We start from the raw sequence: 20,653 nt of genomic DNA, 5'->3' as shown, positions 1-20,653 counted from the left end.
TCTTTCCCCATAGGTTGAGTTAAAAATGACCTAACAGAAATGCCATGATTTCTGTTGCCCACAGCTGGAAATTCTTCTATCACCAATATATTCTGATATTTGTTCTCCCAAGGTTTGTCTTTAGAAAGCTTCCTTAGTGTCTCTCTTCACCTTGCTGGGATCAGCTTAAGCATATCCAACTGAGCATAATACTTGTTAAAAATATTCACTTATTAATTGTGGAAAATGTTTTTCTCCCAGATCTTCATTGGTGGAACAGGAAGAGTGCTATTTTCCAGCTATGCATGGGTGGTATAGAGATAAATTTAAAGTGTTTTAAATGCTTCCAGGTCCTACAACTATAAGGATGGAGCAGTACCAATGCCACCTTTTTTTCTCTGGCCAAAAGGTCATGTGTTTCAGTTGTGCATTTTGTATGATTAATGAGTTATGCACCACAGTCTACTCCAAGATGCTTTGGTTAAATAGCTCAAGAGTTTGTACTTACTAAGAAAATAAGCATAATAAATTAGAGTTGGAAGGGAAATTAATTTGAGCAATTGTTTCAAGCGAGAAAAATCTTACTTCAAAATTCATGCTTTGAAATGTTTACTCAAGTCACACACATCAACTAAAATGACAGCCTTATTTACTTTGACAGGGTAAACGTGACAGCTGAATTATTTTCAGGCAGCTATAATTACAACTATTTATCATGAATCTATAAATTTGATTGATGTTTTTCAAATAAGAGCACGTTATATAGTATTTAACGAAGGCAAATAAAAAAAATACCTTTGAATAACTCTTTCTGCACTGTAGTTTTTTTCCTCTTCTTTCAAGAATTCCTTTCAAAATGCCATCAAATAGAATTTGTCTAAATGAATAAGAACTTATTTCACATTCTTAAAAATTCCTTTGCTTCTCAGTTTGATGTGCAGTTTTATTTCCTTTAAATTATAGTTACTCTGGTTGGTAAAGAGTAGCTGCTGTGTTTTATGAAGGTGTTGGATGCTGTGCTCACTGCTGATGGCTTTGCCCTGACAGCTCCAGAAGTGAAACCCAACATGAGTCCAGATAATGCTGACACTTCCAGCCTGCAGGTTCTGCTGTGTGGTTGGATTCAGCTCCCAGCTGCCTTCCTGAGGAAGCACAGACCATTGGAAGCTGGGTTTGCTTTGGTGCCCGTGGCAGAAATCTGCAAGGGAAGGTCCCACATGGTGTGTGTCTGCCTGGGAGGGACAGGAATGTGTGGATGAGGATGCAGGCATGATGCTCTTTAAGAAAACCTGATTGGGAATTCCTGGGAATGTGTGGAGAAGGCCCTCAGCTAGAGGTGGCACCTCTTCCCTGAGAAGGGCCCTGTTTCTGGTCCTGGCAGTGCAGCTGGTGGGTCTGGGTTCATTCACCCTGTTGTGCATCAGCTGGAGAGCACCAAGCCTGCCTGCCTGGAGGCTGTGTTCTCTTTCTCTGCTCTGAGATGGAGGAGTAGCTCTGGAGGAGGTTCACAAAAATGTGAGGTATCTCCAGGTCATAAAAATCCACGACCTGGTCATGAGGAGAATCTATTTTGGAAGGAAAAAGTGACAAAGCATGGCCCATGTGTGCTGTCACTCATCCTCCAACCAAGAGTTCTTAATTTGGGTATCAGTTTGGTTAAAAAGCAGTTCCTGTTTATTTTTAATGTGAGTGGGTTTTTGGTACTATTGGTAGAGAAAACTTTGAAGTCACTTTGTAGGGCCTTCTGGCTTTATGTTTTGAAGCACACAATTAAAATGTAAAGCTTGTTGCTGTTGTTGAAAGCGAACTTATTAAATATTAATAAATGCACTGATAATTCTATCTCATTTCCAGTCTAATTGAAATTATATTAACTTATATATCACTTCATATATTCAAAGTACTGTACAAATATTAGCTAATTAGTCAAATTGTTATTTTCTATGTAATCATCCGTGGAGGTAGCAGAAATTAACTTTTAATAAACCCAGTCCTTTTATTTAGTGGAGTCCTCACATTTGTGCCTGTGTTCAGTGCACCTGTCTTTGCCTCTGTATTTTTAACCTTTAAATACTTTGCCCCTTCATCTTTTTATTCACCTCTTGCATGCCTTCTCTGTGTTCTACATTTTGTGTTACCTTCAGTAAGAGTAATTTTTGTGATACTTGTGCATTGTGCGTTATCTAATACTGTGCAGTCCTTATGCCTGTTTGAAGATCTTAGGCACTTCTTCCATAGAATGAAAAAAAAAATCAGCTTATCTTTCTTAACATTTGCATTTTGCTGCTTTGACTTGCTCACTTTATCTTTAAATTGAACTGCTTTTTGCATAAAAAATACTTCTTCTCAGTTCCATAAAGTACTATCTACTAAAAAACTCGTGATGAACTTCAGAAGCAGTAAAGCTTCATTTAGAAGAAATTGGAATGAAAAGCCGCAGTGGGTTTAAATCGCTTGGTTTTGAGGTGAATGTTTTTTTCTCACAACCTCATGGTGTTTTGGGAAGGAAGACAAGACTTGATAGAAAGGAGCTTCACTTACCAGTTGTAGATGCTGCAGAGACTTTTATAAATGGGGTCCTTTGCTTATATCCTGGGGACCCTGTTAGAGCTCTTTCAATGACTGAGGTGATGATTTTCTGGAAGAGTTAATGATAGAGATAAATGTCCTGAATGTACTGCCTGCAGCTTTTCTTTTTCTTTTCTTTCTTTTTTTTTTTTTAATTTCTGTAATATGTGGCTGGCATAAACCTTGTGTCTGTCTCAAGCTGGACAGATGGATGCCTGAGAGAGCAGGCAAAGCGAGGAGCGTAAATGAGTCAGGATGAGAAGGGAAGGTAGCAGGGACATGGGCAGCTGTGTGGTGGTTATTATTCAAAACACCAAAGCCCTATCAAGGCCAGGACTGAAGGGGAAGGTGAGTAGGAGTCAGTGTTGGGCTGTGATCCAAGTACAGCCATGCTAAAATTCTGTGGAGGGTATCCAGTGAGTCAGGGAGAGCTGGCCACCTGAGGGGTTTGAGCATGGAGGGGCTGAGGATGCTCAGAATGTCAGACTCATGTAAGGGCTCTTGCTTGAAGTGTGATGTGGAGAGAAGCATTTAGAACACCAGGAAGTTTATTTCATGTAAAGGACCTGGTGGTGGTGTCTGCTCTGATCTCAGCTCAGCAACTGAGCTGCTCTTTTGCTGGCTGCCATAAGCTAAATTGAGAAATATCTCATGTCTCTAGTTCAGTCAGTTCAAGTGGCTTACAGATGATTTCAGAAACCTTTCTAGTATGGTGAGTAAAATACAACTTGATCCATGTGGGCTGATACTGCATACCTTTGTAAGTTGGATGGACTGGTTTAATTAAAAAAAAGGTTTTATTTCTGAGGAATCCAATTTCACAGGCAATGTTCCCTTTTATAAATCCAGCTTCTATGCAGTTAGCAAGTTAATACATTAATTAGATTCCTAATATATTTTAGTATATCATAGTTAATGATATAATTTCAAAATTATTTGGTAACTCTTACTTTTGAAACAATCAGTAACTTGTTTGCAGTAACTCAGGCTTAGATCTTGTAAATAGTTTTCCTATGTTTGGCTTTCCTCATCTGAGTGGCTTTTGAGAAATTAAACAGCTCTATTTTTCTTTTCCAGGAGATCATAGAGTGCTTTTGACAGACCACAGTAAAGGAACCAAGCTAATGAAGCAGAATTTTAAGGAATGCTAACACATTTTGTTTCATTAGCATGGTGTGAGCATTTGAATCAGAGGGGAAAAAAGAACAAAAATTTTCAGGTGGTTTAGACTGACAGAATTCTGGGATGGCCAGGGATGTGCTGGTGGGATTATCCAGGGGCTGATAGTGGGTCACAAGTGTTAATGCAAGTTAACTCTGTGTAAGCATTTGTAGAATGAGGGCTTTAAAATTTATGCTAATGAATTTGTGACAGTTTTAAATCTCTGTGTTGGTGTGAGCTAGTAACAGGAACTAATTCTAAAGGGTGCTTTATTTAGGACAATCTTTAGAGGTACCTGTTCTTAATACTTAGAGAAGCATCAGATAGTTGCCAGAAAATGAGCTCCATAAATTATCAGTCACCTATTAATTGGAAGTAAATGACTGTGTCTGTGCTCTTAGTCCATTGCAAAAAGAGGTGATGTATATTAATGTTGGAAGTTGTGTAAAGGGAGAATATTTCTCTTTTTAACAGTTGCCTTTGCCTGGGAATAGACAGAATAATTTAGCACAGCTCAGGTGATAAGTTGTAAAACCACAGCAACTGGATCACCTCTGATTTTTTCCTTACCTTTAGTAATGAGATACTAATTCATACAGGCTTAAAACTACCTTTTTATGTCACTGCAAATACAAGTAAAATTATCTATATGTACAGTGTTTACGTATCAGGAGATTTCTATTTATTTACTTATTGGTGGCTGCTGGAAAACTTTTTGTTATGTCATGTAGGAAGCATTTAATAACTATTTCAGATATATATTCTATATTAAGTATCACTTTTAGGGTATGTGTTTACATACTGCCATAAATAGTTCATGTGTAAACATTGTATGGCTTGGAAAAAAATGAGGAGAGAAGGATGATGCAACAGACTGTTAGACTTGTAGTATAGAAATAGTGATGGTTGGAACACCAGTGTGAATTCTGAGCTTCTCTGCTGTGAGTGCGCAGGTTTGGAGTGGCAGGAGGCACTGAGAAGGGTTAAATTGAAACAGTGGGTGTGTTCTGCAATATTCTGGTTCTTCACTAAGACACAAAGTGTATCCCTTATTTTTCCAGAGTCTGGAATTGTCTGAGGGGTCAAATCAGCTGATCTATTGCTAGAATGTTTGTAGTTGATAAAACAGTTAAGATTATATAGATATCATGTAAGCTATTACTTATGGTTTTAATTACATTGTTAATTTGGGAAAACTCTGGGGAGTTTAGTTGCTAGCACCAGTTTATCTTGCAATAAAGATTTTTTTCATTTATTTCTGCTAACAGTGTGGCATATTCAGTTTCTTATTTTTCTAATCCATTGATAAAATACTTTAAGTACTTTAAAAAGACCTCTCACAACAGGGAACTTACTTAAAGGCTGATGGCTCAGGCTAAACCCCACATTCCCTCTTTAACAAAACAGCTCTCTCTGCTGCTGTAATTTGTTTGCCCTTCTGTATGGAGATAGTTCTGCTCATGCTGCCTGCTTTCTAGAGCTGGATGCTGATTGTGTATAGGCAGAAGGACACCGTGGCTGTTCCTGAATAGTCTCTGCTTAGAAGTCCCTCTTGGGCTTTGAACTTGGGCTCCTGAAGGATTTGTGAGTTGGAGTCCAGAAGTCCTTGTTCTTTTGTGTTCTTTGTCACACCCCACTGCTGCAGAATTAAACACTAAACCTGAGCCCTTAGCTGCACACACAAATCTTGTTTTTTCTATCACTGCAGACTGGATTCAGGAGTCTCCACTGGAGGGTACCCCTGGAACAAAACAAAGTAAAAAGGACATGGCATGTAACTTCAAAATGATTGACCCATTTTCCCTTATTGGGAGTTAAATTAAGTGTGAATAGAATCAGTTTACTGGTTTGTGCACAAAAGTGCTTTATCAGAGCAGAGGTGTGGTTTTGTCTATAAATGGATGAAACGACAACTGTGGAAATTTTTCTTTGTAAAAAAGGGTTGGGGTTAGAGGCAGATGACACCAGGCTCTGGAAAAACTTTTCTCCCAAAGGAATTTTCTTGAAAGAGTTTGCTGTGAGAAACTGTAAGAAGACAGTTTATACTGGAAGTTGCATCTTAGCCTGAGCTTTAGTGGTTGCCTCTGCTTTGACTATAAATAGAAAATCCTTGTCTGCCAAATTTCAATTTTTAAAGCCTTTTTGAATTTGTGCCAAGGAAATAATATTTTAATTTGTATATCTGTTTATTTTCCCTCTGTCTGTGCATAACTTAAAGTGGCAGCTCTTATTAGATTTTTTTAGGTTAACAAAAGTGAAAAATGAACTTGCATAGTATTTTTATGTGGGACTTAAAAAATAGCCTGTAGCTATTTTTTTTTTCATGAAGCCACTCCCTTGCCCCTGAAATTATTGTGTTTATAATTAAGGTTGTGTCAGTTTTTCTTAACTGCCAAACTAATGTTGCTTTGTTTCATGTGGTGCAGACTGCTGCAGCATCAGTTTGTTGCCTTGGTGGCATGTGTCCAAACAGTGGATAAAATTAAAGAATGTTTAAAAATATGTAGACAGGATATCAGCCAATGTAAAATGTTGAGACAGGCGAGTGGTTGGCAAACACAGGTATTTATTTATATCAAGTTAAAGGAGAAAATGTTGAGTGTGCAGCTCGCTCTCCCATGGAGATGATGCTCAAGCTGGGATCCTGACCATCAGGGATGGTTCCTCATTTTGGGAGAAGGGTTAGAGCCTTGGGGGCAGGACTTGAGAGGACTGAAAAAATAACATTCTGCTCTAAATTTGCATCACCACCAGCTGTGCTTAAACTGTGATGTTGGCAGCCCTCCCCCTGGGGTGGTCAGCTCTGCCCTGCTTGGCTTGGATCAGGACTGAGGAAAGGAGGGAGGGCAGGGCTGTGGCACTGGGTGCTGGTGGCCTGGTCAGATGGCTGAACCATGCTGTGCCGTGGGTTTGAGCTCCTTGGCAGTAACCATCATGTAGCTCTGCCCTGTCCTAGGGCAGCCGCACTGAAGGTGTTGGCAGCGACCCATCCTGCCTTGTGTGGAGCTGGGGCTTGGGCTGGAGCTCGTGCCAGCTCCGGCGCGCTGCCTCACCACAGGGCTGACGTCTGATGGGTGCAGGGTATGTGACATGAGTTAGGTGACACTGTGGGCAGGAGAGGGACAGAGCCTGAGGTGTCTGCAGGGCTTAGGTGCTGACACCCAGCATGGTCATCTTCTCCCCAGCCTGGCTTCATGGGTTTTGCTCCTGGTGTTTTCCTGGCTGCTCAGCATGCGCAGAGGTGGTGCTGCTTTGGTGGGGCCCTGGCAGCTCATCTCAGACTCAGAGCAAGTGCTGGATGAATAAACTGTGTGTTTTTGCCAAAGTGCACCTTGGCTTTTAACACTGGGAGGAGAGCAGTATTTTTAATAAGGTGAGGCTGGTTGGGAGGAAGAGTCATGCTGAAGTGGGGCTGCCATGATTCATTCGTGGAGAGATGGATGGCTGTTCTTTAATGATTCTGACTGGGAAGATCCATGCTCCTCAAATGATACGTGGGTTTGGCATTAAGTGAATCCTGAATTTAAATAATAATAATAATAATAATAATAAAAGTGCCCTAGCCAGGTTTTCCCTCTAACCTGATAGATGTGGCTCCCTCCTGGAAGGTGGGTAATGCATGCTGGAAGCCCGTTAGTGCCAAGAAAGATTTCTAGTCTTTTAATTAAAAGCTGGGTGCTGCTGCTGCCAAGAGCATCCTCCCCTCCTTTCCAATTTGATCTGAAAGAGAGGAGGAGGGAGCTGGTCCCTGGTACTCTGAGGGAAGGGTTTGGGCTGTCAGTCACTCTTAAGTACGTGGCTAATTTCGGGCTTTGTGGAGATGCTTGAATTCCAAAAGCAAATCTAGTTTTCAGAGGCTTTCTTCTCCTCAGCAGCCCTAACTCTGGCTGGCATAGCCATGCATGGGCTTAGTGTGCTGCTTGCTGCTGGAGTCACACAGAGGTGCTTGGCTCTCTCTGTGCATTTCATGACATGAGATGCTGCCTGTGGCCTCTGGCCCCTGCTGCAGGAGTGGGATGTCTCCAGGCACAGTGTCCTGCAGTTGCAGCCTGCCTGCACCCCTCCTTATGGGCTGTCTTGTCTTGCTCCTCACTTTATAAAGGAAGAAACACAGAGGCTGATGAGGATATAGTAGGAGAGTGTGGCCCTGTGTTCCTGGCTTTGACCCTGGTGTTGGCTAGAAACTGAATTTCTGTCCTAGAGAAAATTCCCTCTTTAGAGAGACTTTTATTGCAACCAGAGATAGAGGAGAGAACTGAGGAGAAAACCACAACTGCTTTTAGGGGGAGAGAAATGCAGAAAGGTCCTGTGCTGAGAGCACCGAATCACCATTTTTAGTTCCCTATCTTTGCAGATGGAAGCTGTTGTCAGCTCTGCTTCCTCTGAAAGATGGGAATATTCCAGTGAAGCAGCTGCAGACCCATCATTGCCATTTTCCCATGGAAAATGTTGATATTATTAAAAGGGCACTTTCTGTCAGAGAAGCGTTCTGCCAGACATTTCCTGACCTGGCTTTGTACTTAACCTTTTGTCTCATTTTCTCCATCTGTAAAATGGATGTGCTTATTCTCAGCCACCTGTATAAAATGCTGGTATTTGTGGATTAAGTTATGACCACGTGGTCTTATTTAATATTGAATTCCTGTGAAAGACTCATCTGCTTTCATGGCAATTCCCCATGGAGCCAGTATGATCTCTCACATAGGTAGGAACTTTAAAAAAGCAAACATTAAACAAATCCAAAGTTTATTATTGTCAAATTATGTTCGTCCATCTATTTAATCTGTGTGACGTGCAAATTATCAATTTATTTTACCACTGCTTCTGTGTGTCCTGGGAAGATTATTTCTTGTCCCTCTCCCAGCCTGCTGAAGAGATGTTACTTTAACGTTTGCTTTGTGTAAATTAATCATGATGACATATCAGCAAGATTTTTGAGAAACTCCTAAACCAGGATGACAGATATTTTATTTGGTGAATCCATTTTGTTGTTGCTGTTGATAACAAAAGCAACAAGAGGGGAAGAGTGAGCTGTGTGTCTTGTCTTAGTTTTGTCTACACTTAATTGACGGTAGGGGCTGCAGTATTTCTGTTCAGTCTTTGTTCATCAAAAAAAAAGTATGTTACATACTCTCATAAATCAAAAGCTAATTTGGGATATGAAAAGATACTTTCTTTGCAGCAGATGAAACAATTAGTAGCACTTCAGTTTTAATGTAGTCTGTGTTTGAGCTGGAGCTGCTAAGGGTGACATGTTTATTCCATAGCTTGGCAATTTGCAAATTTTGTTCCTTTCAAAGGAGTTCTTTTAGATGTTTTGGTCATGTGCTGTATGCTTTGGTAGGTTGACAGAGTTTCAAGATACACCAACCAGTCAGCTGACCATAGATGAGTTTATGAAGATCGACTTGGAGGAAGAATGTGATCCTCCTTCGTTTACAGCTGGTCAAAAAAAATTGAAGATACAGCAGGTAAATTCTGAATTGGATGCTCTCTGTGGTCCTTTCCTCTCTCCTCCCTCTGTGCATTCCCTTTGAATGTAGTTAATGCTAAATCCTAACTGACCAGCCCTTGGTAATATTTAGTACGTTTATTTTGAGGTTCTTGAGAGAGGGATGAGCATTAGTGCATATGCTGCCCATTACCTAAAGATATTTTTTGGTTTATTGGCAAAGGAATAGTTTCCCAATTAAAAATATCATGGGACTAGAAACCATGCACTGTTTTTAAGGTGATACCTGTGGTTAGGAGAATTGCCATTACAGAGAACTTTTTAAAATGGATATGAAAACAATAACCCATTTACTTTAATGAGACTGCTGGTGGGTTTGTGTGGTACTACACCCATTTCCACAGAGATTAGTTCTCATATGGCTTAATTTCTTTACAAATCATGAACTAAAGCTGGCAGCAGAGGAGATTTTACTGCTGCCCTAGTCAATTCTTATATTATTGGTTTGTTAGGGTTTTTGCTTGCTGTGACTGTGCTCTCATTTAAGGTCTGTAGGGGTGTTAGTGATGTTCTCAAGAACCAGCCAGGTGCTGTAGGTCAGAGCTTCACTCTGCCATCACCAGTGTGCTCTGTCTGGGGTGGGCACTCCAGTCTCAGCCCTGTCCTTGCACTTCTCACATCTGCAGGCACAGTCACAGGGTCTGACTGCTGGAGAATGGGGCCTTTTATTTACAGCTTGCCAGACTGAGGTTCTTTTTGAAGTATAAAGATGAGGGAGATAACATTTTGAAATTGGTCAGTGTTTTGAGACCTGTCTGTCATGCCTGTCTGACACTACAAAGTAATTTCAGTGGTAATTCAAAACTGCTTATGCTTTTGAAATACCCTGCCATTCTCCGTCTCTATGTACAGCTCACAAACAGTTTAAAATTGTGCATTTTTTTTTAGTAATTTCATGTTTATTTTGTCTGTTGTCATTTCAGCTTGAAAAGGCATTATCAAAAAAGCTGGAGGATTTTGAAGGTATGAGTTGTGTTTAGTGTAACATATCACTAATTTCTTCAATATTGCATCGATGATCACTGAGTTTTATTTTTATTTCAACACCACAGGAGAAATATCGAGCTACCAAGATGAAATAGAGAGTGAATTAGAAAACAGCAGACCGAAAGCAAAAGGTGTATTTGCAAATTTCACTAAAGATGGTAAGTCTATAAACTCTTACGACTCCTTAAATAGTATTGAGCTCAGATCTGGCAGTCTGGAGTGAATGAATGTTATGGTGATAAATGTGATCATATATATGCTTGCATAGTACAAGATCTCTTACATTGGGGTTCTCTCTGCCAAATAGGTGGTTCATAAATCAGTCTTCAAAACCACCACATTGTTCATTGCAGGGATAGTTCATTAATGATTTCAGTTGTTTTTCTTTCCTGGTGCAGTAAAAGCTTGGCACTGGCACCTGAGAATGTTTCTTTTTATCACTGAAAGTGCAGTGGACCAGTATCTAGACCCTTCTGTCGCCAAATTCCCCAGTTGACTTCCCATATGGAAGGGCTTTGTGCTGGTTTAGCTGGCTATTTTTAATTTGTAATTATACCAGGAAATAGCTGACTTCTCTCACAAAGTCCTTTTACCTAATATGATAAGATGATGCTTCTATTTTAAATGGTGACTGTAGTCACAAAAATACGTTTTAATAGTCAAGGTAATGAATTTGAAGAGCATCTGGAAACTCCATGTATTCATACACTGAAGTAAAATATTGTGTCTTTCTTTTACAGATTTCCTCTAAAGATTTTTATTCTTTAAGTGAGCGCCTCTCTATTTATTTAGTTTCTGTAACAGATGGTATGCAATGATCTGTTGGGCTTCTTCCCCTTACAGATTCTATAGAAGATAATGCCTCTAGCATTTTTGGAGAGGAGGAGGCAGAAGATGAGGAACTAGAAGCAGCTGCTAATCACTTAAACAAGGACTTTTATGATGAACTTAATGAGAAGGATAGAGGTAAAAGAAATGAAGATGGGGAATGCAGAAATGGAAGTGAAACTCTTGTGAGACCCCCTGCACTGGAATCCTTGCTTGGCCCGCTGCCCACCGCTGCTAGTCTTGGCATAACAGAGTCCATCAAAGAGTGCATATCCACAAAGGACCAAGAGCCTGGTGAGTAGGAGTTCAGCTCAGAGCAGAAACTGGACACAGGCAGCCACCTGTGGGTTTGTTGTGTCATTTCCATGTATCCTGTTGGTCACTGTGGTAGCAATTCCGTGAATCACTGAGATGTCAGGGTACAGGAGCTGCAGGCTGGATGGGACCAGTGGTCTTGGTTGTTGATATGGTTGTAGACTTCTGCTCTTCTGGAAGCTGCAGGAAAATCTGGGGTGACTAATTATTTTCTGAAGCCTGAGAATGTGTATCTCTTGGTTAAGCTGATAGTTGATTTGCAGTCATATGGTAGCTGATGGGCATATTTCAAGCCATGCACTCTCAATTAGGAAATTGGAGGAAGCAGATTCCTGTAAATATGACTGGAAATTAAAACCCAAGTATGAGAATCTTAGATCAAGGCAGACTTTCTCAGGAGACATTTTACTGGAGTCAAACACGATGCAGTCTGTCTCTGAGAATCTCTGCAAATGGCAAACATTTTAAATGTTTGCAGGAGGAAATAACTGGTGTTATGCTTTTTTCTTTGATATGAACTTCAATGTGTATTGTGCTGGTTTTGCTCCATTTTTCTTAAAACCCACAGATCTATTTGCATCATACAGCTCTGTATAGCACAGTGGGAGCAGGACTGATCAACTAAAGAAGCCAGTTTTGCCAGAGCCAGTATTGCAAACAGTCAGTCATGCAGGCAGGTTTGTTTGCTTTTCTGTATGTGTGCTTGAACTTTAGGGAGATGGCTTTTTTTTTAATTCCTTTTGCATCTTAATGACTCTGAAAACAACATATCTAAGGGGCATTTTATTCTTTATCACAGTTAATTTTTCCATCATAAGACACACCCATCTGAATCTGTTTTGTCAGCTTACTTGGAGGTCCGTGCAGCAGAACATTTTGTTATCCAAACTGTTGTGATGCTGATTTCTGTTCAACAGTAGATGAACTGAACACATTCAAATTCTTATTATATTAAGTGTTCAGTCTCCAGGAGCATAGCAGGATGATTGCACGTTTTTATTTTGTACCAACAAATGCATATAGAAACAGTTGAGTGACTTTGGTTTTGTTTTAATTATGATGAAGAAAATGGATGGCTCAGGGCTTGTCTCTCTCCTGGAAATCAGCGGTTCGTGTCGCAGAGAGGTCAGTCATGGCTAGAAGCTGTTGTTGTCTGGTTGGCCACTGACCTGTAAAGAGGAGTTCCCAGTGATGGACATTTCTCAGCTGGCATTGCTATTGACCATTTTAATGGGCAGGCTGAGGACTGAGTGTAAAGATGAAGTGTAAAGATGAGTGTAAAGATGAAGCTAAGCTGGTGCAGCCAGGGAGGTTCCTCTGAGTTGGGCTGCAGGCAGGTGGGCAGGAGAGTGCAGGGCTGCTCGTGCCATGGCTTGTCTGCCTTTGCTGTTTGTTTTCTTGCAAAAGTGGAGGATGTGCCAAATGAACTGAATTTCGAAACCAAGCAGGTTTCAGTATGTTCACTCTCTTCTCCTGCAGCTGAGAAATCATTGCAGGTGTTTGAACAAGTACTTATTTTCTTAACATGTTATGGAGCACATAAGCAAAATTACTGTTTTGTTTTCATTTTGATTATAGATCCTGCCCCAGTCTTTGTTGGATTTGGAGCTTTTTTTTGGGTGGTGAGGAAGGTGTTTGAGGGAGTTTTGGGTGGATTTCATTGTTGTTTTGTTTTGCTTTGGTTTTGTGACTCTGATAATTTATTTTAACAATTTAGAAGTTCTGTGTTAAGTGCAATTCACTTTGGTTATGCCTGTACTTCAGGGTAGTCAATCTGAGTGCAGTTCCCAGTCTCCAGGCCCTTGCCATGTGGTGCCTGTGTGGTGTGGGTGCATCATCCCCCTGAGGACCTGGTTTCCTTTGGGAAGTCATCTGTACTGAGGAGCAGTAATGGAACCTTGTGTTTTGGGTGAGTGGGAACCAGGTCTAGCAGACAGGCTGGGAGGTACACCTGGCTTGCAGTTGGCTTGTTATTATGCAGAATAAAGAAAACCTCTTGTTAGGATGCCTCATGTTGGTTACTTTTGTGTCATAGCTCTGAACCTGATGAAAACCAGTGTGGATGATTCTGTCACCTCAGGCAGTATTGTTGAGTTCTGCCTCATAGCTCTGGGAAGTCTGGGAAAGGTAGTAATCTCTTCTGTCAGACCAACTGGTACAGTTGTAAAACTCAGACATTTTCCATGTTTGTGGGCCCTTTTTCAGGCCTGAAAAAGAAATGACAGTTTTCAAAACCGAGTACAGGATGAGAGCCGTTGCTCAGAGTTTAAATTGAGATAGCACAGTTACAGATTGTCTTGAAACAAAAGTAGTTTTAAGTGTGGAGGGAGGAGGGATAACTCACAAAATTTCATGCATTTATCCTGTGCATTTGAATTTGGTTTAGAGCAGTTTATATTGTGAATCTCAGCTGGCCATGGCTTCGCTGTGGTAGTTCATGTTCCAAGATCTAAGTCCACTGGAGGAGGGAGAGTGCTGTCGTAACACTGAACCCCGAAGGTGAAGTTTTGGTCCTTCTCTACAGCTGTGTAAGTTGTAAATCAGGAGCCTTTCCTTCCCCTAGCCCTCTCCAGCCCTGAGTCATCTCTCACTGCGTGGGTCAGGCTGGCTGGAGCCCTTATGGAGATGATTTTGTATCTCCTGCTGGGCTCCCTGTGTTGCTGGATGGTGAATCCTGTCCAGCCACTTCAGCAGCTGGAAGCAGCATGCCTGGTGCTGCATGCTGAGGGTGCCCAGCAAACTCTTGTGGTGATGTGCTGCAGACAGGGCAGGTGGCTCCTGAATAGCAGCTCAGCAAACAGGTGCAGTGTGTGCAATGTTTGGCCTCCTTAAGTGTGGGGTATCTCTCCTCCTCTCTGTAATGATCTCTTCCTCAAAAAACCTCTGCTGCAGGTACCTTCTACAAAGTCTTTTCATTTGGCTTTGGCATGTGGTAATTCAGTTTATAATTGCCTACATCAGCTGCTTTGGGAAATCTTCCACCTTTGTGCTACAGTGGCAGCAGCAGCAGGTTTCTCACAAACTGCTTATGTGGATAAGACTTAGGTGCAGAGCTGAAATATTAGGAAAAAGTAAGTGTATTTTTGCTCCACTTACAATTGGTATTTGTGCAGTGTGAGCTTGTCTGTATGAATGTTTTATGAAAAGCACAGTATTTTAACAAATTTGCATTACAAAGACAGCATGTAAGGTACTGGGTTAATGAGTCTGAGGCAGTAAAGTGCTTAAAATAAACGCTGCATTTGACTGTTTTTTCCTACAAAGTGTATTAATTTGCAGAGACTTAAAGCTGAAAACTGTTTGAGTCTTTGCAAACTATTTCTCTCTTATTCTTCATGATAAAAGTGCTTTATGGTGAGATCTGAGTTTCAGAGATGGAGACCAGGTACATCAGTCTGTCCATTTTCCTGGCCATGCAGCATCCCAGCATCCTTTCCACATTCTACATGCTCTTTCTGATTCTCAGTTCCTCCAAAAAAAGTGCACCATTTCTCTTAGGAGACTATCACAGTCAATATCATGGAGCTTGTTCTCAAGAAATAACATCCTTTAGTGTGAAATTTCTCTCTGCAATTTATTTTATGTTTCTTTTATACCATTTCAAATATTTTGTCATCTTTCTTGGTGTTTCTGTCATTTTGTGTTTGCTGGCTGTCACCTTGTCCTTCCCACACTGGGCTGTACACTGCCAGTTCATCTCTTGCCACACGAATAAAAATGTGGGGAAGGTCTGATAATAGCAGAGATAAAGGTAAAATACAGGGTGTAAATTACCAAATGACTTTCTATAACTTCCCCTTCATAATCTAGGCAAGGTTTGAGACTTGGTTTATGTTTTGTTTTGAGTCAAAATTCACATGCAGTCATCCAGGGCAGTAATTTCAAGTAAAGTGTGTGCGGTGGGTGGTAACGTGCTCCTGCACGTCCCCATGAAAGCAAGCAGCTGGAGCAGTGAGCAATCCCTGTGCAAGTACCATCTTGTGCCTACTCAGGCACCCTGCACTCACTCCTGCTTCACAGAGAAGACATGGGAAAGCTTCACAATTAGCAGTTTGCTCATTTATTGCTCCTCGTGTTTACGCCTCCATTACTGCTGCCAGCATGATCTGGCAGGGCTGAGGCTGAAAGATTTGCCATTCATTTCTGGGGGTGTTAAAGGCCCCGTGCAGGCAGTGCTCATTGATCATGGTCCTTGTCCCTCTGTACCAGTCTGTTCAGCTTCTTACTCAAGGAGGATGTGAAAAATGGCTAAAGGTGATCTGGTATGAGCTGGGGATGGGCTCATCCTCCTGGGTCTTACTCTTGTCTGCTGCATTTCATCCCCTGCTGCTCCCACCTCATACTTCATCCTGGCCTTGGGGTTTCACCAGTCCTTCTGTGAGCAGATTCAGCTCCCTTACCCAGCAAGGAAGAACACATGTGTGTTCTATCCTCCTCCTTTTTTTGACAGCAGCAGATGACCAGTGCCAGCAGCACTGTGGGCAGGGGAGATTGCAGAAATGTGACATTTCTGGCAGGGTCTGAACTGCCATGGAAGGATGCTTGAGGGTCTGCAGGCAGGTGCCAAGGAAGGTTGTTGAGCCCACCTGGGGGATCCCAGCATGGATTGCAGGATGCTGGTGCTGTTGTTGCTCCATCAGTGGTTGGGTGTTGGATGCCTCTTTGTACTGATTTCTTCTTCCAGCATCCTTTCTTCCTTGGATTTTGTCTGAACACATCAGTGCCAGCTGTTTGGAAATGTATAAATGTATATGTTACACACAAAAGGTTGTTCAATTGTTTGAATTGTTCAGTCTTGAGAACAGATGTGTTAGGGGAGGCTTATCACCATGTTCCAGTACTTAAAGGGTGGCTACAAAGAGGATGGAGATTCATTTTGTGCAAGGAGTCAAATGGAAAAGACAGGGGGTAATGGGTGAGATTTTGATTGGACAGAAGAGAAAATTTTTTCATGGTGAGATCATCCTTTGGATTATTCTCCCCAGGGAAGTGATGGATACCCCAAAATAGGACACAGATAAGATTTGCCTGGACAGAGTGCTGGGCCATCCTGTATAGATATGGAAAGTTGGCCCAGATGATCCTTAATATCTCTTCCAACCTGTTATTCTTTGATTGTATAATAAAATCAGTAGAGAGAACATTAGGAAGCCCTACTGCAAATAATTGCTGCATACATGAGAAATAAAGCTGCTGAGTTTAGTGCTAATTGTGTTACATACTGAAGGGACACTTGGTCATCAGTGCAAGTGTGTGTGTCCCCATCCTAATTGCTCTTCTGGCCTCTGCCTTCAGCACCCCCATTGCTTCAGTGGTTTTATGCCCCACCTGTGGAAATGAGCCCTGTGCATGACCTGCTTGGTGCCACCTTCCTTGTGCACAGCCTTCCCAGCACTTTGAGGGTTTGATCTTTGTCTCCATGTTCCATTTGCTCACTGGAAAATATTTTCTGTGGCAGGACTAGCTCTTTCCCAATTCCAAGATCTAAACAATAAAAACCTTGGTACAAGCTGATCTTTCTCCTCTGGCCTCTGCGTGCCTGTGCTTGGCAGTGTTGACAGGCTGGATCCCTGATTGAGCCTTCATTACGCCGCTAATGAGATGTGAAGAGCTTGCTGCAGCCAGCACGGTAATGCAAGACCACCAGCTGCTTTGAGTGCAGTTTCTTGATACCTGGAGTCTTGGGTGTGAATTACAGATGACAGGATTTTCTTACTTGGCTATGTATGTCACTCACGCTGTACTCAGAAGTACTGTGTGTGCGTGTCTCACTGCAGAATCCATGCGCGTGCTTTTTCGTGCAGGATCTTTGCATTTCATTAAGGGATAGGAATGCCATAAATTCATTCCATATTCATGCCTTGAGTAACTAGAAAGGTTAAGGGATGAAAACTAATCATAGAGTTTGGCCGAAGGATTTTTAAACAAATTTAGAGAGGGGTTTTGGAGAGAGACCTGCAGTTTGTTAGAGCCATCAAGGGGATAAATTTGAGTGAAAGCATAAGCTGGATCATGTGAATTCATTTTTATAGCATTTGTGTCTGTTTTAGGAATTTTCCAAAGGATTGGTTGTCAATACAGACACTCGCTATAGGAAAATTTGTGTCATTTTTATCAGAAGTCTTGGTCAAAAAGAAGTACCCTGGAGTTATGGGTGCTGGGGTCAGGAAAAGATATTGGAAATTTGGGTTCAGGTTCCTGAGCCACGTGAAGAAGACCCATCTGTTAAACCTTACTTGGCTATGTTGCCTGTGAATAAAGGCCCTTAGCACCCAGCTGACCAGCCTGGCTGTCCTGTTATCCCCCTCCTATCCCAACTGTTTTAGAGCAGAGCCCTTTTTCCTTTCCTTTCCTTTCCTTTCCTTTCCTTTCCTTTCCTTTCCTTTCCTTTCCTTTCCTTTCCTTTCCTTTCCTTTCCTTTCCTTTCCTTTCCTTTCCTTTCCTTTCCTTTCCTTTCCTTTCCTTTCCTTTCCTTTCCTTTCCTTTCCTTTCCTTTCCTTTCCTTTCCTTTCCTTTCCTTTCCTTTCCTTTCCTTTCCTTTCCTTTCCTTTCCTTTCCTTTCCTTTCCTTTCCTTTCCTTTCCTTTCCTTTCCTTTCCTTTCCTTTCCTTTCCTTTCCTTTCCTTTCCTTTCCTTTCCTTTCCTTTCCTTTCCTTTCCTTTCCTTTCCTTTCCTTTCCTTTCCTTTCCTTTCCTTCCCTTCCCTTCCCTTCCCTTCCCTTCCCTTCCCTTCCCTTCCCTTCTCTTTCTTTCCCTCTTTGTCTTTCCTTCTTGCCTTCTTTCTTGCCTTCCTGCCTTCTTGTTTTTCAGTTTGTTGGTTTGATAAAATTCTCATCTGGAATGGTGGATATTAAAATACTGAAAGATTTTCCAGGCTTTGATTTTTTTTCCTTTTTTGCCTGCTGTGTTGTGACTGCAGTGTCTTTTCAGTCTTGAATTTCTCTAACAAAAGCATGGTGGAAAATGAGCTTTATTTTCAGTTTGAGTAGCGTAAAAGCCTTGCATTGCTCTTTGATGAGTCCAACCAGCCTCTCAAGGCCTCATCCTCCCTTGCTTGAGGGGAAAAAAGGGCAAAAAGCTGCTTTTCTCTCTGGCTGCTTCAGCTGGCTGCTGGCCACGGGCCCTTTGGAGGAGGAGGTGGCAGCAGGGCTGTGTCTCTGGCTTGGAGAGGTTGGATGTGTGGGAAAGGGGCTCTGTGGTGTCATTCTGTGGGAGATAATTGACATGTGTGTGCTGTGGCACTGATCCTGCTTTAGTGGAGCAAGGAGAAGCAGCCAGCCCCAGCAGGTTTTTTATCCATTGTTTTCCATTGTGTTGATGGCAAGTCCAGGTCTGCTGTACCTGCTCTAGGCTTAGGATTAAGGAGCACAGAGCTGGGCAAGCAGGGAGGAGAAGCTCAGCTGGGGCTTTAGAAATGGGCTTTTTTCTGTACCTAAAAATCAGAATTGCATAAATAGTTGTTGCCCAAATACTAAGGGAGGGTTGTGTTCTGTGGTTGACTTACATGCCTCAGCATTTGGAGGTGCCAGTCTAAGCTTTTCCTTCAGTTGGGGCTTCTTTTCAAGGTTCTCTCCTCTCTGCACTCCCAAGCGTCTGGAAAGATGCTGGTTCTCTGCATGGGAGATACTTTCAGGGGCATTTATAATTTCTCCTGTCTTTCTGGGGGTCAGTTCTCAAGTACTCTGTGGAAGTGTAGCCATCTAAAGAATCATTACCCTGCTCTTAAACCTTGGCTAAAATAGAATCACAGAGTTACAGAATGGTTTGGGTTGGAGGGGACCTTTAAAGGTTGTCTAGTCCAAGCCCCCTGCAATGAACAGGGACATCTTCAACAAGATCAGGTTGCTCAGAGTCCCATCCAACCTGACCATGGATGTTTCCAGGCATGGGACATCCACCACCCTTTCCAGGGCAACCTGTTCCAGTGTTTTACCACCCTCAGCCCCATAGACTGCCGACTGAAACAAGACTGGGGAGGTGATGTTTGGTGGTGATGACTTAGACACCTACAGGCACTCAGAAAACCTGCCTAAAAGAACTCCCTGCTGCTGTAAGAATTATTTGATCCTTTTCTGCACCTGCCAGAGCTGGAGCCCACTAATGCTCACAATTATTTTGGTGGGTGGCCCCTTCGCAGAAGAAACAGACATTCCTGCCCTGCCCTTGTGCCAAAAAGGGAGAAAAGTAATCAAAAAACTCAAGTGATAACCAAAATTTTTCTTTAGAGAGCTGTGGAAAGTGAACCGTGTGGAGGCTACAGAAAGGACGGTAAGTTTGCAGGGAAAGCTGACTGCTGAGGCGGATGTTACCCAAGCAATTCATCACAGTATCTGAAATGTCAGGAGTGGAGGCCTGGGTTCAGTTCAGGGAGTCTCCATGGTCCCAGTTGTTATTGAGAATAAAGACTTATTAACCCAGGTCAAGGAGCCACAAAACGTGGCCTTGGAGGAGGGAAATACAGCACTGAAGATTTGCAAGGCTTAGCTACTCTGGGTTTAACACCGTGGGTAATAAATCTGTGTGCAGTGCTGTGGTGGATCCTGACCACTTGGGTTTGTCTGAAAAAGCTAAAATAATCCTCCATTTAGTGCTTTATTTTCTCGTGGTACAGGTTCAGCTGGTAAAGGCGGTACCTGGAAACTGAAAATCCACCAAAGTAAGCCCTGTAAACGGAGAGCTGCTTCTGCAAGGTTTTAATGGTTTTGTGCAGCAGTTGTGTTGTTTTGCTTTTGTTCGGTAGCTTTGAATTTAGTTTGAAAAACTAATTCCTATATCCTCTTAAGGATTAACTTCATCACACCCCTAAACACTTCATCTGTTTTGTTTGTTGCTCTTAAATCTGTGGGACTGTCACAGCCGGCAGGATGCATGGGCTGGACTGTGACTTGTGTAGATGACCCTTGTAATTAGGGATTTCAGCTGTGGCACTGTGGGCTCGGGATGAAAACAGCCCTGAGTTTAGCCTTGGATAATTGTAGTTTGACATTTTTAGTTTGCTAAATGCTTTCATAACTGAAAGGGATTTATTATCCAATAGGAAGAATATTAATGTTGACACTGTTGGCAATTAAAAACAATCCTGGAAACTGAATTTTACTTCTCCTGATTGCTTTTGAAATAATTTGTTTTTCAGTGTTACTTTAGGATTGGTTCATTTATTAGGTCTTTTTTCCTTGTGTGACAATGAGATAATTGCTATTTATTTTTTATCCTGCAAGCAATTATAATCAAAGCAGCCAAATATAGAGTCTGCTTTGACCTGGAATCAGAGTGACCTGTCAACATGAGGCTACTGTAGTCTTCAG

The 20,653-nt window shown here is 41.9% G+C and overlaps 1 protein-coding gene across 1 annotated transcript in view; it reads left to right on the top strand.

The window, feature by feature from the left end:
* Window positions 1-20,653, top strand: part of BRF1 (BRF1 RNA polymerase III transcription initiation factor subunit) — a 172,412-nt gene that overhangs the window by 88,895 nt on the left and 62,864 nt on the right. The window contains exons 8-11 of the mRNA XM_005417931.3: window positions 9,053-9,179; window positions 10,144-10,183; window positions 10,273-10,365; window positions 11,051-11,329. Coding sequence (XP_005417988.1) covers window positions 9,053-9,179; window positions 10,144-10,183; window positions 10,273-10,365; window positions 11,051-11,329 — 539 coding nt within the window. The remainder of the gene's footprint in view (window positions 1-9,052; window positions 9,180-10,143; window positions 10,184-10,272; window positions 10,366-11,050; window positions 11,330-20,653) is intronic.

Source organism: Geospiza fortis, unplaced genomic scaffold (genome assembly GCF_000277835.1).
Source record: "Geospiza fortis unplaced genomic scaffold, GeoFor_1.0 scaffold23, whole genome shotgun sequence".
Classification (NCBI taxonomy): domain Eukaryota; kingdom Metazoa; phylum Chordata; class Aves; order Passeriformes; family Thraupidae; genus Geospiza; species Geospiza fortis.
The sequence above is the reverse complement of the archived record's forward strand: the minus strand, read 5'-3'. Positions and strand labels throughout refer to the sequence as shown.